General features: G+C 35.4%; 1 protein-coding gene across 3 annotated transcripts in view; it reads right to left on the bottom strand.

Annotated features, from left to right (window-relative positions):
* Positions 1-18,200, bottom strand: part of LOC121989427 (anaphase-promoting complex subunit 1) — a 110,470-nt gene that overhangs the window by 13,257 nt on the left and 79,013 nt on the right. For all 3 annotated transcript variants that reach the window (XR_006114251.1, XR_006114252.1, XM_042543486.1), the window contains 13 exons: positions 17,603-17,696; positions 17,450-17,532; positions 17,306-17,362; positions 17,133-17,210; positions 16,892-17,013; positions 16,653-16,813; positions 14,991-15,067; positions 14,807-14,917; positions 4,543-4,644; positions 1,728-1,868; positions 1,482-1,655; positions 226-289; positions 4-143 (listed from right to left, as the gene is read on the bottom strand). Coding sequence is in view for 1 of the 3 variants with exons in the window: in XM_042543486.1 (XP_042399420.1) it covers positions 4-143; positions 226-289; positions 1,482-1,655; positions 1,728-1,868; positions 4,543-4,644; positions 14,807-14,917; positions 14,991-15,067; positions 16,653-16,813; positions 16,892-17,013; positions 17,133-17,210; positions 17,306-17,362; positions 17,450-17,532; positions 17,603-17,696 (1,404 nt within the window). In the remaining 2 variants the exon portion in view is untranslated. The remainder of the gene's footprint in view (positions 1-3; positions 144-225; positions 290-1,481; positions 1,656-1,727; positions 1,869-4,542; positions 4,645-14,806; positions 14,918-14,990; positions 15,068-16,652; positions 16,814-16,891; positions 17,014-17,132; positions 17,211-17,305; positions 17,363-17,449; positions 17,533-17,602; positions 17,697-18,200) is intronic.

The following is an 18,200-nucleotide window of genomic DNA, read 5'->3' as shown; positions in this document are numbered from 1 at the left end:
TACCTTATGCATTGCTCTTGAAAGCAAAGACTGACAACCAATGGGGTCATCCTCGTAGGAACAGGAGCCAACTTTTCTCTTAACATATAAGATACCACCATTAAAAGGGTCACTCTTATCCTCAAATCTCCACCAAGGTTTTTCTATTTACAAAAGAACACAAGACTATCAATCAAATATACATATATGAATGGAGACAGAGGAATTGATTGTTGCCAGAAGCACCTTCAGGTATAACTTGTATGACTTGAGGCCAATATCTAGGCCCACAAATGTGAACAGTCTTCAGCTGCAATTAAAGTAAATGAGTTAAATATCAATCCTAGAATTGGGCCCTGGATTACTTTCCTCACATTTCTTTAGTGCTATTCAGAATAGTGAAGGACGTGGAATTCTGACTGAGCAATGAGCGTAAAATTTAGTCAAATTTAATGAGCATGCTTATTGTGGGATTTAGGCAACGTTTCCAATTAGTAAAACTAGGAGATGGGTGAATCACATATGTAAATTATCCAATCAAGGATTTAGGCATTGATGAGCAGTTTTTTTACCAATATCTCTATTTTATGGGGAAAAATAGAGTTCCTATAGATTTGAAAAGGAATAATGAACAGATCTGCAATCTTGACTCAGTAGAGTTTCAACATGCAATGAAGTCAAATGGAAAAAAATTTAGGTAAAATTTAGGATGTTGACAATTTTAGGCAAAATTTATGATCAATAAAATAACAAATGGAAAAAATACGACAACCAAACTTTTATCTCAATAAGTGGAGTCAGCTATATGGATCTTCCTACATCATTGAACTTGATCCCGTATAATATTATCATATCTATATTTAAATAAACTTTTATCTTATTTTAACATGTCAACCAAGTCTTTTTTGATTTCTCTCTTCCTCAATTAATGTATACATCGCCTAACTAAGATATTTATTGATCACGTGAGTATATGTTCATATCATCTGAAATGTGTGAGTTTTTCTTCAATAGGTATAACCTCGACTTTCTCTCTAATATTCTCATTTCTTTTGGTGTTTATCCTCGTATGTCCATGCATCCACCTTAACATCCTCATATCTGCGACTCTCATTTTTTGCTCAAATGTTTGATTCATAGCACAACATTCATCTCTATATAACATATCATTATTTTATCAAACTTTCATTTAAGCTTTAGAGATACCTTACGATCACAAAAAAACATCTAACACTCTCTTCCATTTCAACCATCCTGATTATATCATATGTAAAACATCTCTATTAACTTCTCCATCCTTTTACAAAAAATGATTACAAATACTTAAAGCTATCATAACAAGTAACTCGTCAACTCCTATCTTAACAATTATTTTGCTACGTCTAATACTACTAAAACTTAAATTCCACTTAATAAATTCTAACCATGTAATTCATGCAAATCACACCATCTTTCAATTAAGAATAAATTTGAAATTATAAAGGAATGTGTTATAAACATACCACACAACGTTCTGGAAGAATGCAAGGAGTAACTTCGCAATAGCTGGACTCAGCATAATGTTCTGTCTCTTTGATTGTAATTTCAATTGGACAATATACCGGAAGACCTGTATCAACATCCACTGTCTGCAGCCGACGAGATTCAGCAGCAATTACATACAAATGCCGTAGGGCCTGTAATTAATGCCAGTGAGATATTGTAAAAGTAAATATGAACATGATTATGATGCAGAAAATCTCATGTACCTGAAGGTGGCAACGATTGTCATTCGGACCTGTAGGAAAACGAGGATAAAGAGTAATCAACAGTGCAGCAACAGCACTGTTTCCAGTTGAAAAGGTTTGCATGCCACCACCAAGGAATAAAAAACCAATGGCTAAGCTAACCTAAGGTATAAACACAGTCATTAGCAAAGCATGTCAAAGGCAAGCGACAGATGCATAATGCAGCATCTAAGTATAGATTAAAACATATTATTACAATAAATTATGCAAATAAGAAAAAAAAACACAAAAAAGGCTGGTCACAGAGACAAACAAACAGAAATATCTTCTGTATGTAGACTGCAAGAGTATTCACAAATGAGGCCTGTAACTCACAAGGCATAGTTTGGTCACATAGATATTACCATTTGCATTTTATATTGACGACAACAAAATCACACATCATTCATTTCAAATAGCACGTTCATATAAATTTAATAAAAAAAACACACAACATTTATGATAATGAAACAACTCTAGTAGCAAGACAGCTTAGTTTTATACCCTTATTCTTGTCCAGTGAAATCTCTATAAGAAACGGTCACATTGCTCCAGATTTTAGCACAAATCAATATTAAAAAAAAGGATAGGTTATACTTTGATGAGTATTGATACTGTCGTTCCAAGCTAAATAATACTAAGTGGGAAACTTTGAAGAAGCAATTTGCCTTGACACTAATTGCAGCCTCAATAGTGTCATAATCCAACTGAAGGCTCCACTTGCCATCAACTTGGACATACACTGCTTTAATCATGGCAACGTGTAGGATACTAATGTGACCATCACAGAAGGCAAGCATAGTTGTGAGAACTGTATGGATCAGGATTCAGATCAATTGTGTAACAATTCCTACATATATAAAGAATTAAAATTTAAAGGAATAGTGGAGATTCAATTTGATACTAATGCTAATCCTATTATCTATAATGTTAAAAAAATCCATTAGAGATTAATTAATCCAATAAAATTAAAACAAAATCCAATATAAACAAGAAGAAATGATTTAATGCAAGTATCTAAAAACAGTGTGCATCCAAAGTGTCCGACATGAGTGTGGATCCAAGTGATTGACACAGTTTCCAAAAAAAAACTTGGGTGATCAATAGGAACCCGGAAAAGTGCATGGATGTAAACTAAAAAAATCCTTATATGGGCATAGCATAAACAGAAAAAGTTCTTGTATTGATTGAAGCGTTCTCCAAAACATGGTTTGATAAATTCAACTTTGCTCTTATACAATTTGGCATGATCAAGATTCAAAAGTGCATTGTACCATCCACAATATCACAATACTACTCTGCGTGATAAAAATTCTCTCCTCCTTGTATAGTCTAGATGACACTTAGATTCCAGATGAAGACTGCAAAAATAAATGAGATTGAAACTCTTATCTCCATCAATACCTTCATACCAAGCATTGTAGACAGAGGTTGCTAGATCATGGGGAGATACATATCTCTCACAATGAAAAATATGTATTTAAAATGCTTGAAGAAGTTGATATCTCAAGTGCAAAACTAAGTCAATTCAAAGAATCAAATGTCAGAATAATATTAGAACAAAGATGCTTTTATATTGTTGAAAATATTGTAAATTGATGGATAATTTGAATCATCTTACAATTCTTGTAAACTTGGTATCTCCTATTTTTATATGTTATTAGCCGAGTTCTTGGGCCTTGGCTGCTAAGGTCATTGGGAGGCAAGTCTAAGGGTTCTTCAGTAAATACAGCAGATTAAACAAGGGTATATAAAACCACCTTCAGATTATAGGATACGTTGATGCAAATTAGACAGTTTCTCCCTCTAAACAGGAGATCCACAACAAGTAATTGTATTCTTCTGGGAGTGAATATGATATCTTCCAAACTACATAAGTGCAAAGACAGAATATGGAACCATGGACTTGCTAAAAATGGGCTTGTTTGGTTAAGTATCCAACGAATGAAGTGTGTATTGGTCACAATGGTCCAATGAAAGTATAATGGTAATCAACTATGAGACACATACATTGATTATCTCTGATCCAACCTTTTATGCGGCTAAAACCCATTAAGTCAGATTGTCATTTTACATAAGAGATGGTTCAATGCATTGATTATTGCATATTCTACTAGTTTTGAAAATCAATTGACAAATTTGTTAACCAAGTCTTTGAGAAATGCATGAATTGAACAAACTCAATCATACTTATAAACCACTTTGAGTTAAAGTCTTGAAAACCTAATTAAAAATGTATGATTGATATGAGAGTATTGTTAAAAAAAAAATTAAAAAAAGGGCAGTCTGGTGCACGAAGTTCCCACCATGCAAGGTCCCGGGGAAGGATCCATTGTACGCAGCCTAATCCTGTTATTTTTTTTTAGAGGTTATTTCCAGGATTCGAACCCATGACCTTTTAGTCATAAAACAACAACTTTATCATTGCGTCAAGCTCCCCTTCAGAGTAATTGTTAAAGTCAAATAATTTCGACCTATACAAAACCAATGTGACAAATATGGAAATGCACGTGGGGATTCAGAACAAGAAATATATTGTTTTTCTTTGAGCATAGAGTAACAGAAAATTTTGGATTTGCATCAAGCAACCATTAATATTAATCCTCAAAGGCCATTGATAACACCAAGAAAAAGAAAGAACACAAAAAAAATCTAAGTTCACAATGACAAGACTTTTTGAGAGATGACTTAAAAATAAAGCACATGCTAGAAATTAGAAACTATGACCAAATAAATTTATAACATCTTTGATTGTGTTGTCATCTATTACTAGAAAATACAGATCCATAAAACTTACAGCCATTTGTGTTCCATAATTTATTTGTCCTTCTGTAGAACCTCGACCACGCAAGTATCTCAATAATCGAAATGTTTGCAAATGCCCTGATCCTGCCATAACCTAACTCCAAATACCAATACATCGGATAAAAATAGAATATAATTTTGAATACAAAAAAAAATCAACATGTTATACAACGTGCAATAAACCAGTGCCTTGTAAAAAGAAATTGACATTCGTAATGTACAATGGAATTTGAAAGCAACCAAAATTCTCCTACAAAGTAATGGAGGTAACAAGAAAATTAATAAAGTACTCTATAACAGAAAAAGAGAAGTTCAGAAACCACATCTTATGGCTAATCAACTTTGTCAAAAAAGGAAGCACTATAGAAAGCTTAAATGTAAAATAGCAAACAACAGCTCCAAAAACCGTGCAAACATTACATTGCCTAAGCACAATACCATAACTCAAGCTTTCTAAGGATGCCATGCAACAAAGCCATTGAGTGCAATACAATTGCAAAGACCATTTCATTAAAACTCATTCTCAAGCAGAGGCTAATAAACTATGGTTTGTTATGTTTTAATGCAAATAGCTTAAAAGATAATTTAATAGTCTTGATCTTCTGCAGCATATATATATTTATGGAACATGTGTAAAAGGCATGTCGTCCCTATGATCAGGACTAGAATAGAATCATACTTCACAGATCCAAATTGGAATTGGAATAGAAAGTGATCATATGATCACGACTGAGTATCTAGTGCTGCTGATCATATAGGAACACAAATAGAAAAAGGGATTAAGATTTTTTTTCTCATTTTTGTATACTCTAAAATTCAATTTATGTTATTGTTGTAATTGTGTGCAATTATAAAAAGTACCAGGTACATCTTCATTAAAAATAAGTATATGATGATGATGTTATAGAAAATAATTACATTTGTTGGTCTTGTCTAGTTATTTTCAACGTTGATAAAGCTACCCTAATGAGTATTTGATGGATTTATCTATGTAGACTTTCTAATGAGATAAAGCTACCCTAAATTAAGGATTTAAGTCTTGTTTTGAGTAGGGGTTTCGGTCCCGACTAGAATGAGATGGTGTCAGTTGCGCATGTCAAACGTATAAATCAGGCTTGTAGGCACTAGCTTTGCAGGCAATGGCAAGAATACATACATGCTCAAGCGAGGCAAACCCTATTTCTAGTTCGTGCTTGGCATGGCCCATTTGGAGTCATGTCTGAGTTAGGTATAGCCCAAAAGAAATCAGCCCCAATAGGCTCATGTCATGCACCTAAGCATGACCCATTAACACCAATATTGTTTTTAATCTCTTGTCAGTATTTCTTGTATCTTTAATAGAGATTTAGAAATTTCACAAATGTGTCAAGGTTTCACACTTATGGAAATTCCATTAGTGTGGATCAAGGTTGATGTCTTAAAGGTGTTAACCTTGATTTATAATTTTGAATATAAAAAAAAATTGATATGTTATACAAAGTGCAATAAACCATTGCCTTGTAAAAAGAAATTGGCATTTGTAATGTACAATGGAATTTGAAAGCAACCAAAATTCTCCTACAAAGTAATGGAGGTAAAAAGAAAATTAATAAAATACTCTATAACAGAAAACAGGAGAAGTTCACAAACCACATCTTATGGCTAATCAACTTTGTTAAAAAAGGAAGCACTATAGAAACCTCAAATGAACACAAGAAGTTTACAAACCACATCTTATGGCTAATCAACTTTGTCAAAAAAGGAAACACTATAGAAACCTCAAATGTAAAATAGCAAACAGCTCCAAAAACCATGCAAACACTACATTGCCTAAGCACAATACCATAACACAAACTTTCTTAAGGATGCCATGCAACAAAGCCATTGAGCGCAATACAATTGCAAGGGCCCATTTCATTAATACTCATTCTCAAGTAGAGGCTAATAAACTATGGTTTGTTATGTTTTAATGCAAATATATTAAAAGACACTCAAACCATAATTTAATAGTCTTGATCTTCTGCAGCATATATATATTTATGGAACATGTGTAAAAGGCATGTGGTCCCTATGATCAGGACTAGAATATACTTCACAGATCCAAATTGGAATTGGAATAGAAAGTGATCATATGATCACGACTGAGTATCTAGTACTGTTGATCATATAAGAACACCAGATATATATGAACAACATCAAACAAAAAAAGTGAAAATAGAAAAGGTATTAATATTTTTTTTCTCAATTTTTGTATACTTTAAAATTCAATTTATGTTACCGTTGTAATTGTGTGCAAGTATAAAAAGTACCAGAGACAACTTAACTTAAAATAAGTAATATGATGATGATGTTATAGAAAATAATTACATTTGTTGGTCTTGTCTAGTTATTTTCGACGTTGATATATATTTGATGGATTTATCTATGTATACTTTCTAATGAGATAAAGCTACTCTAAATTAAGGATTTAAGTCTTGTTTTGAGTAGGGGTTTCGGCCCCAACTAGAATGAGATAGCGTCAGTTGCATGTCAAATGTATAAATCAGGCTTGTAGGCACTAGCTTTGCAGGCAATGGCAAGAATACATACATGCTCAAGCTAGGCAAACCCTATTTCTAGTTCGTGCTTCGCATGGCCCATTTGGAGTCATGTCGAGTTAGGTATAACCCAAAAAAAATCAGCCCCAAGAGGGTCATATCATGCACCTAAGCATGACCCATTAACACCAATATTGTTTTTAATCTCTTGTGTGTATTTCTTGTATCTTTAATAGGATTACCCTATAGCCCCTTGTGAAAGAGTGGTTTTATTGAATTGTTTGTGAGAAGGTACGCAACTTAAGCACCTTAGGTTGTGAAGTAGGAGTGCAGTCTCCAAACCATGTAATATCACTTGTGTTAGCATTTTCTTATTTATTTGTGTATTAACATGCACAATTTATATCATAGACTATCACGATATTGTCACATACATGCACTCGCTACTAATCATTATTCTGTGTTTAAGCATGAATTTAGGGATGTCAATTCACCCCCTAGTTAGCTCATTTACGATCCTATATTATTCTTATACATTCTAATCCTTTCTCTCTAGCCAAGTTATTTTCCCATAATCTTCATATCCTCGTATACTAACAAAATGGTATTGCTTAGAGGAAAATTTGATACATGATTAGACAATTTGAACACTATTACTTGGAGGTTCCTCCTATGCTATGTGCTACCATATAAATTGCATGTATTTTTCAATACTACATTGTTGAATTCCCTTTACAATTCATTTCTATCATGGCTTCATTTACTTCCACCTTATGTGCTTAGGAGCACTTTTTTTGTTCATTTTCATCCCCTAGTAGAGACAAATTGTCTTATAAAATACCAAGTATATCTTCCTTGTTATTCTTGAGTGCAAAAGGATATTGATGCTACTCTCCTACATAACAACAAGCCTTTTTTTAGCAAATATAGCATTCTTTTAGTCCTAGTCCCTTCTCTACCACACCATTTACTGGAGTTTGTCACTTGTTCCTACTCTTGTTCTTACTTTGACTCTTGTTGCTACTCTAATTTCTACTCCAGCGTTTCGACTACAGAGACGTGAGATTTTATATTCATTGACCTAGGATTGAATTTGTGACTATTATTCTTCAAGATTCTAATATTCTTTTGACACTATCACCGGTCATCAATCCACTTTTAATTTGGGCCTATCTATTGATTTTTGGATGATCCTCAGGAAGTGCACTACTTCACATCCTTTTTCATCTCACATAATGCCTATAACATGCCATGTGGCAACATCAAGGTATTGTATCTTTGGCTAGCATCCCATACTATTAGCATTGTGATTTTCTCCCATGGTAGAATCTATGTCCAATATGAGGAGCTTCACAAAGGGTCATCAATCCAGGAATTGCTCCCAAACTAAAGTGTTGTATTAAAAAGAGGTTGCTCGGTTGCACAAAAGCAAAAATTCAGCCCTATCCCTAACTAAGTATACGAACAGCTAAAGCAATAGTGTAGCATTTAAAAAAAAAAGGTTCACTTAAACAAACCAAGATTTATGTTATGGATCAATACTAAAGGGTTTAAGTAATTAAAGTGTTAGTAGGTTAACGAACCCTACCCGATTTGCTAGCAATCCGACCCAGTTTACCCTTTTAAATACAAGTTTTATTTTTCCCCACCCCTCACCCTGAAAGCAGTCGGCCTCCCCACACCCCCATTGAAACCCTAGCAACTTTGGAAGAGATAGAGGAAGAACCTCGTCGAAATACTTAAGGTCGTCTTTACCTATGTCTCGCAAGTAATCTCCCACACGTAAAACACCAAGGCAAGTTCTCTTTTGTTGATTTTGAAATTACGACACCCTATGGATTTTAGTAAGATATTTTGATTTATATCGCACGTTTTTAACTAGGGACATTACAGTTGGTATCAGAGCAAAAGTTCCTGAAAGGGTTGTGTCTACTGCTAGTTCCAAGAAGCTTAATACGAATTATAAAGCTTGGGTGTTTTAGATTTATAGAGCGGCGGAGGGGTGTTTAACCACTGTTTTTAGGAGCTATTTATTTGGACGATGTACAAAAGTTTGCCTCATGTTTTGCTATTGGTTTACCCTTAGAAGTTAGGGATCTTTTCATGCTCACATGAATTTGTAGGCCTAGTAAGTTGTGGATTCTATAGGTTTGGTTTTAATCACTGTTTTTAGGAGTTTATTCATCATGATGTTGCCCTATAATTGCTTCATGTTCTTCTATTTGTTTTCCATTAGAAACTAGAGATCTTTGTATGCTCAAATTATGTTATAGACCTTGCAAGTTTCGGATATGATAGTAGTAGTTTTAAATCCTGTTTTAAGGGTTTGTTCATCATGGTTGCTCTACCATTGTTTCATATTTTTCTCATATCATGTTTTATTTTAGTTTCTCACGTTCATGTATGTTTAGGTACCCTAAATGAGTTTACCTAAACATGATGAAGTTTAGGGTTTTCTCATTGCCATAAGATTAGTTAAGACCTTTTTGTCAAAGTCGGGTTTTTATCGGTGAGTTTTCCCCTTTAAGCTCAGAACTCATATATCTCTTTAAGTTTGGCACTTCGAGACACTTGGTCATACTTGCTGGTACACAACATAAAACAATATCAGATGCTTTTCACAACGCTATCAGATATAGCAGTATAACTTATGATTTTTGTAGTAGAGGACACTTATCGATGCTATGTATATTTTCCCTTATTTTTATATGTGCGAGTTTTAGCTACTGAAACATTGAAGGTTCATTGTTATGATGATTTTACCTAATTATCATAACATCCATAACTGCATAAACATTGAAGTGTATGTCAAAGAGGAACACCTTGAAATGATATTGAAACCTGATGTATAGTGGATATCTAATGCAAATAATTCATTTTTAGATATAAGTATTGGTGGTTAGCATCCTATCAGTAAGAGATAATTACTCGTAGAATTGATTTCACTATTGTATGATGTGTCAGTTGCCATGAACTTGAACCAAGATTTTTGAGAAATGAATGTTAGTTGCTCTAGTTTGCTTTGTCACATTTGGATGTTGGACACGTGGTTCTTTGGGAGACTGATTGTCTTGAACTAGCCTTTTGAAAAAAAAAAATAGAAATATTAAAACAAAACTCTAATTCAATGTCATACTTATTTATTTTCTAACACACCAATCCTAAGCTATTATTTACTTCCTACATGTATTAGTACCTTGAACTCTATTACCGTAACTGTTAGTAGGATGTGAATACACGCAAGCTAACGATCGTTTTGGTATGCAAAGTGAACTAGTAACTTATGTAACAATGTTTGATAGGCATGAAAAGTAATAATACTTTGTTTAATAATGTGATTCATATGTGACATTCTAACGGTAGGGGGATCTGGCTTAAGAAGGATTCGGAGAACCACACCGAAACACAGAAGTTTGGGAATCCGACTTAAAAAAGGTCCAATGAACCTTACCAAAATAGAGAGGTTTGGAAATCCGACTTAAGAAGGGTCCGGTGAACCTTACCAAAATAGAGGGGTTGGGGAATCCGGCTGAAGAAGGGTCCGGTGAACCTTATCAACCTAGTACTAGGGAAAAGTTTGGCCAAACAATCAGAAATTAAGGTATAAAGGAACTACACTTGATGATATGAATTCTTGTAACTTACGAATCTTACAAGCAAAATAAAATATAACAAAGGTTAAAAATTGAATGTTAATTTAGGGTAGTTTGGAGGTTCATGAAACTGAAGTCAGAGGTTAATTTGCATTGATATTTAACAAGGTAATTTATCAAATATTTCTCTTAAATGTGAATAGATGTTATTTATATAAAGGTTGAACTTATCGTGTCTTTTGACTCATTAGATCCATATGGTGCAGATAATGAGGAGATGAAGGGACTTGATGTAGGGACCTTTGTGCCTGCTAGAGGGGGGGTGAATAGCGGTTCGTCGCGCGCTTGCGTCGTTTGCTTGATGGTTTGCAGCGGAATACAACTCGAAGACAAACTATACAATGCTAACAAGAAGGATTTACTTGGTATCCACCTCAAGAAGAGGTGACTAATCCAAGGATCCACACACGACACGCTATCTCCACTATGAAACACTCCTTCTCGGTCGCAGCCGGAGGCGGAGAAGCCTCGTACAAACTCACACAACAATACACACAAAAATACAAGAAGAAGTAATACAAATACACGGAAAGACACTCTTCTTGCTTACTTGTACTTGTTGTTGCCTCTTGAACCTTTAGAGAACACTCCCAAGAGCCTTCAAGAACTAGCGGTGAAGATCGGAGAAAGTCACTAAAGATCGCAGCAAAATCGCAGGAAGAAAGCTCGCAAAGAACTGCGGAGAAAACGCTCCGCCCAGGCTTTAAACAGTACTCCCAATCGATCCAATTCATCCCTAATCGATTGCCATGTCAGCACCGCTTCATCGTAGTCGTCCATCACCTGCATCCTGCACAACAGTCGAATCCTAATCGATCGACCGATCGATTGGAAACATCTGAATCGATCGGTGGATCGATTCAGAAGCTTTCTGTGTTCTCGCGATTGTGCTAGAACTCCCCTGCCCAATTGATCGACTGATCGATTGACAGCTCCCAATCGATTGGGAAGGCCTATGTGCTCGCGAATTATGGTGATAATTGATCGACCAATCGATTAGGTCATTCCTTCCTTCGCAGCACACTCCAATCGATCCACTGATCGATTGGACGCTGGTTCAATCGATCGCCCGATCAATTGACCATCCTGGACTTGACTCAAACTCAAGTCCAAAGCCTCCAACCCAACTCCTGGTCAACCGTAACCTGTTGGGTCTCCGTGCCTAGTATTTGGCCACACCCGACCAACCTCGAACTAGCCTTCTAGCCTCCTCCATCAGCCTTGCGTCCCTCGGATATCTCCCATCCTTCACGCTTTGCCTTCAAGAGCTTCCTTCGGCCTCATCCTAATTATCGAGTTCTCCTTGCCAAGTCACACTAGGACTTACCTTGCCAAGACCACATGCTTGGACTTACACCCTTTGCCAAGATCACACTTGGACTTTCCAATTGTCTGGCTCCTTACCAGGACTTTCTCCTTTGCCAAGATCACACTTGGACTTTCCAACTGTCTGGATCCTCACCAGGACTTTTCAGTTGCCTGGCTCCTCACCAGGACTTTCTCCTTTGCCAAGATCACACTTGAACTTTCCAATTGTCTGGCTCCTCACTAGGACTTTCCACTTGCCTGGCTCCTCACCAAGACTTTTCAATTGCCTGGCTCCTCACCAGGACTTTCCCGTTGCCTAGCTCCTCACCAGGACTTTCCCTTGCCTGGCTCCTCACTAGGACTTTCCCGTTGCCTGGCTCCTCATCAGGAGTTTCCCTTGCGTAGCTTCTCACTAGGACTTTCCAAATGCCTAACATCCAGTCAGGACTTTCCCAGTTGAGTCTCCTGTCAACCTTGACCTACTTGACCTGTATTCTCATCAACCTGGTCAACCCTTTGACCATCTCCATAACCGGACGATTGCTCCAGCAATCTCCTTATATTGTCAAACATCAAAACTCAAATCCTGACTCAAGCTTGACTCAACTCAAGCTTAGTCAAACTGGTCAAACTTGACCAAGGGAAATTGCCACAACACTTGATAGATGAGCCTTCACACGAGGGCTACTTTTATTAGTCTACTTTTCTACTTGCATTAGGATGTTGGGTCGTCTAGTCGGAGTTGAGTTATCTGTTTTGATAATCGGTTGAGTTCATCTCACTAATTTGTTGCACTCTCTGTTCTTTTGAAGATTTTATTCACTATTATAATATTCAAATTCATATTGTTTTGGGTTTCAAGTTGAATCAGTTTGTAATCTAGTCGGAGTTGAGTTATCTGTTTTGATAATCGGTTGAGTTCATCTCACTAATTTGTTGCACTCTCTGTTCTTTTGAAGATTTTATTCACTATTATAATATTCAAATTCATATTGTTTTGGGTTTCAAGTTGAATCAGTTTGTAATGCATTATCATTTGAAGTTGTTTTATTTAATTTGAGTCTCTTTAATGTTAGTATTGTGAGGTTCGTGAAATATATATATATATATATATAATGTTTCAAATAGGCAAGTCAATCTAATAACCATATTTCTTCACCACTTTAGATCATGGATTTGGTTTATCAAGGGAAACACTTCATTCCATGCATTCTAGGTTTAGTTTCAACTAGTACTAAAAATAAAAGCAAAGCACAAAAAGGATTAGGGACAAGAGCTCCATGAAAAATATATGCTTGGCACACTCAAGCGGTTTGTATGTTAGAAGGAAAGTCAGGTTATGAATCCTAATGTTAGACTCATGCCAGAACAGCGGAAAAGTAAATGACTCTAGCTATCTGCTATACTAATGGACTTAGGAGGCGGTGCTCTCGGATTCTTCGCTGATCAAGCGATTGTTGCAAGTTCGTGGCCTTATCTTTACAGCTGCTGGGTCGTCGGTAGGTGTATTGTAGAGGTTGGTGAATTGGTTTGAGCAAGATAAAGGTGTGCTAGGGCTTATGACTTCTTTAGGCATCCCCATACTAAGAAGCCCTGGTGTGGACAGTGTGAAAACCCTACATCCAGCTTAGCCATGCAATTACACTTTGGATGTTGGCTCAGAGGTGATTTCTCACTCGAGATATACTAGACTATTTGGAGGATCGATGTTGTCCCTTTTGTAGGCAAGAGATGGAGACGTAGGAGCGCTTGTTCTTTGGGTGCCTTTCTGTAACGGTCTTATGACGAGTAGCTACATATGGAACAAGAGATATGTACCTACAGATGGATGCTACGAGTTTTTGGACGTTTCTTAAGAAGTGATCGTCTCTTGACTAAAGCCAGACACCCTGCGATTCCGGCTATGATACACTTTGTATGGAGAGCTAGGAACAATTGTATCTTTGATGAGGGAGAGTTGGAGAGAGAAATTTTTAAAAAAATGTACAAATTTATGTTTACCGGTCATTGGGAGTGTTTTCTAATTGACATTACATCAGACATAAGACGCTACTGATTTCTGGATATTGTACTCTGGATTTGTTTTTGATATATACATTTTACTTATCCAAAAAAAATATTAGAATCCCCAAACAGCAACCAAAGGATACTGATCTTGATTGATTTCAGGTCATGAATGCTCCTAGATAATTTGATAATGCAATGGCCTAACATTGCCAATTTCCAAATTACTCAAACAGCTTTTAAACTCTGACTTTTCAAAAATATCTGATCATGTTGTTCCAAACACTATCTGGAATATATTGGAATTAATTATTAATGCCAATCTTGATGAAAAAGATTGAGGGTTGCATTAGGTATTGCACATAGATCTCAACAATAGGAAGGATAAAATCCATGTAGCTGATTCCAAATAGATAGGACTCACATGACTGTCGATTTTGAAAATTGAACAAAAGGAGAAATTCAATGAACCATGAAACAAAAACCATTTTCCCATGTGCCATAACTTTCTTTTAATTTAAATGTAATAGAAAAATGCATCAAATGGTTGCAGATTTTAGGAAGGATTACAACAAAGGGCCTCAACTTTCATATCTTGCTGACTGTAGTAAAATCTCGAGTTCAATTGCAGTACAGATGCCCAAAAATATAAGGTACTATAAATTAAACCAATTCATAGAAAGGCAAAAGGGTAAGAAAATCTTATGAAAGAAAGAATTCACTATACTAAAATAAAACTCTATAAGATTGAAAATGAAGTTGGAGAACTTCTGACCAGAGAGAGAGAGAGAATAATCAGATGCAAACATATTTCTGATGTCCCGCGATCCACATAATGCAGCAATTCCTTTGGTAAGACATTAGCCATTGCTGGAATGTGCTTAAACTAAATAGACATTTCACAACTTTAGCATAGAGATAATAGCATGAAAAGAGAAAAGCAAAACATAAGATTTTACCTCATTAAGAAAGTATAGAGCATAATTATAAAGCAGCTCCCGAGCCTCTTCACTTTTGGTGCCAGCATACTTCAATCCTAGAAGCAGTTCTCACAAATAAATGATATACAAAACAAAAATGAATAGTATCATATTTAGGGGTGCCTAAAAGAGGTGTTGCAATACAAAATTAGAAAAGAATTCACAATTTAAGATTCATCTTACAGTTCTACTATCGTAAATTGACATGCAGAAAAAAGCTCTAAAGAATCAAAACAAAATAAATAAATAAATAATACATTTAATGGCAATTAAAAGTTCCTGACTTTTTTATTCTATAGATCCATGCGCACAATCCAAATAAGCTGAGAAGAATTGAATCTTGGTCAGGCAATTGATTCACTACCATAGGCACACAACAATAATCTAGCAACTTTCATAGACACATATATGGCAAATCAAAGGCTTCTTAACAAATATCACAAATCTATTTTAGTACACCAAACAAAGACATTGAATTATTTATAAACATAGAAACTTGACTTCCAATCAAATTCCAAGTCTGCACAAACGGGATGGCACAATTAGTAACTACATGAGTAGTTGCTTGTCTAACCACCCCATACAAAGGGCCGCTGCATAGGGCAAAAATGCCCCCCGTAATTTATCTGCTTGTATCTAGCGGCGGGCCGATGATACTGGGTCATCTGGGATGACCCAATAACAGATATTTCTTTTGATACAATAGCAGAAAATAATTAAAAACTAGTGAATCTATTGTAAAGTAGAAAAACTATATATATATATATTGGAAGATGCATTAAGATGAGAATTAGTCATTGAAAATTCAATTGGGGTTCAATTATGTGAAATTTTTACAAAACATATTGTATTTTAGTTGAGTAAAATTAAAGCGAAAAGATGATAATAGCATTTCATATTCTCAGTCTACTATATTATTTAGTAAACAGAGGTAGAGTTAGTGAAGCTGAAACTTTTAGAAGGCCAACAATGTTGAACACGGTTGATATTGATTCTGGTTGATAATTTTGCAGTATGTAGCCCAACATAGATTATAAATTTATAACCATATCTTTAAAAGTGAGAGAGGTATAAGTGGAAGCAATAAGCAACCAATTAATTAACAGAACTAAACTATCCAGAAAGAAAGATGGGTCGCTATGGGAAGAGTGAAGAATTATATTCTTAAAACACATCACTCTAATGAAGATCTGATGCTATAATCAGTAGTGAAAAAAATAATAATGACTAATTTTAATATATTAGATGATTAATTCTACCTAAGGTTGATCTTTAAAATGTAAGACAGCAAGTATAATAAATCTACGAAGTTTTTCTTAAAAAAAATTAAGGGTAGATTTAGTATGTCTTAGCAAAGAATTCTGGAACATTCATGTCAGCCCCAGTGACCAATTAGCCACAGCCAAACGATCTCCCACTAAAAGATCTAAAAGATTCTGAATGCTGAATTGACCCAAATATTATACATAAAAGAATATAGCCAATTCAACTGCAAACATAATTGACATATGGGAAATTAATCATACCCATGTAGAAGATGAAACAGGGCCTAAAATGTAACTATTGATCTAATTTTTATAGATGCAGAAAAATAAAATGACAGAAGAATTAGAAGAGAAGTGAAAAAAGATTCTTAATTACCAAGTGAAATGCAAGCACCGGATACAATGTTCACATATGCCTGGACAATAGCTTCTGCATCGAACTCATCATCATCACTACTAGCTCCATCTAATTTCAGGACCGCTAATCGGATAAAATCAGGAATTTGAGATTCAATCCAAATAATAGATGGTTGCATGCTGAAAATGCCAAAAGTTTATTAACAACAAAGACATGGCACATGCTTATATAAATGGTGAATAAATAAGGTACATTACTTGCTCCACATAATCAAATTACGTGCAATGACACGAAGCATGATGAAGTCAGGCCTAACATACTGCAGATCATAGTGGCTAATGGGCAGACGGAGTCTAGACACAATTTCTTCTGATTCTGTCTGTAATTTTGAAGGAAACAGGTCACGTTCAAATGATCCATAAGTGCACTTTGATGGATTCCCAAGGGAAAGAAAAATAGATATGCACAATTTTGAAAGATGTCTTCTATAAACTTCACCTTCATAAATATCAGAGCGAGTGCAATTGTACCACCAGGAGCTGTCACATCAACATTTACATGGGCTCCATCCACTATCTGCACAGGGAATGAAGAACATCTAATTCCCAGTCATACTTGTATAACAATCATCAGACTTCCATCAAAAGAAAATTGTAATATTGTAGCACAACCTGCCCAAGAATACGGACATGATCTTCTGCTGGTTGTGCAACTACTGAAAATTTCTCCTGGAAAATAAAATCAGTATGGTTAGGAAAGGGACATAAAATACAGAAACATTTATTGGAGGCATTCCACACAGGTAGAAAATTTACATTTTTAACTCCTTTCTCGCCAATATACTGGAAAATTCGATCCACAAATCGGTCTACAAAGCCAAGGGCATCATTTCCTCGACCTTACAATCATTATTAAGTAAATCAGAAAAAATGTAGGAAAAACTAATATTGAAATAGAGGCATGCAAACCTAAAGCTACAAGTCCCAGAGCATATCCAGCAGCAACAGCATATCCTTCTCTTTCAAGCACATTGTCACCAGCACTTCTTCGACCAATCTCACCCTGTAGATTTTTCAATAAACATTTAAAGTGGATTTAATTTTAATGCATTCCAACAAAAGTCCTCTACAAGTTGATGCTCAATGCTAATGGAAGAAAAGATAGCACATTAAATGAGCACGAAAATTTAGATGCTAGAGCACACTGCAATTATATAACAAACACTAATGTTGTGGAATGCAAGTTTTTTTGGCCATGAAAAGATTGAAGACATGCAATGAGTCGAAGACATTTTCCTAATTCCTCTTTCCTTTATGACTTTATCTCATAATCACAATTTCTCCATTCTACAGAAACTTAAGAACTTCAAAGAAAACACATATAGACAAGCTTGTTGTCCAAGCTTTCAGCAAGACCTTGCACACCTCACCTCTGATACTAAAAAATCTCTTCATCTACCTCGACCAACAACCCATTTGACCCCATGTTAAATACCCAATACTCTTTACTCATAATTTGAATGCTCGATGCCCCATCAAACACAAGTTTAACTTTTATAAAATGAAG

This window comes from Zingiber officinale, chromosome 6B, assembly GCF_018446385.1.
Source record: "Zingiber officinale cultivar Zhangliang chromosome 6B, Zo_v1.1, whole genome shotgun sequence".
NCBI classification, from domain to species: Eukaryota; Viridiplantae; Streptophyta; class Magnoliopsida; order Zingiberales; family Zingiberaceae; genus Zingiber; species Zingiber officinale.
Note: the sequence above shows the minus strand (reverse complement) of the source record. Positions and strands in the feature narration are given on the sequence as shown.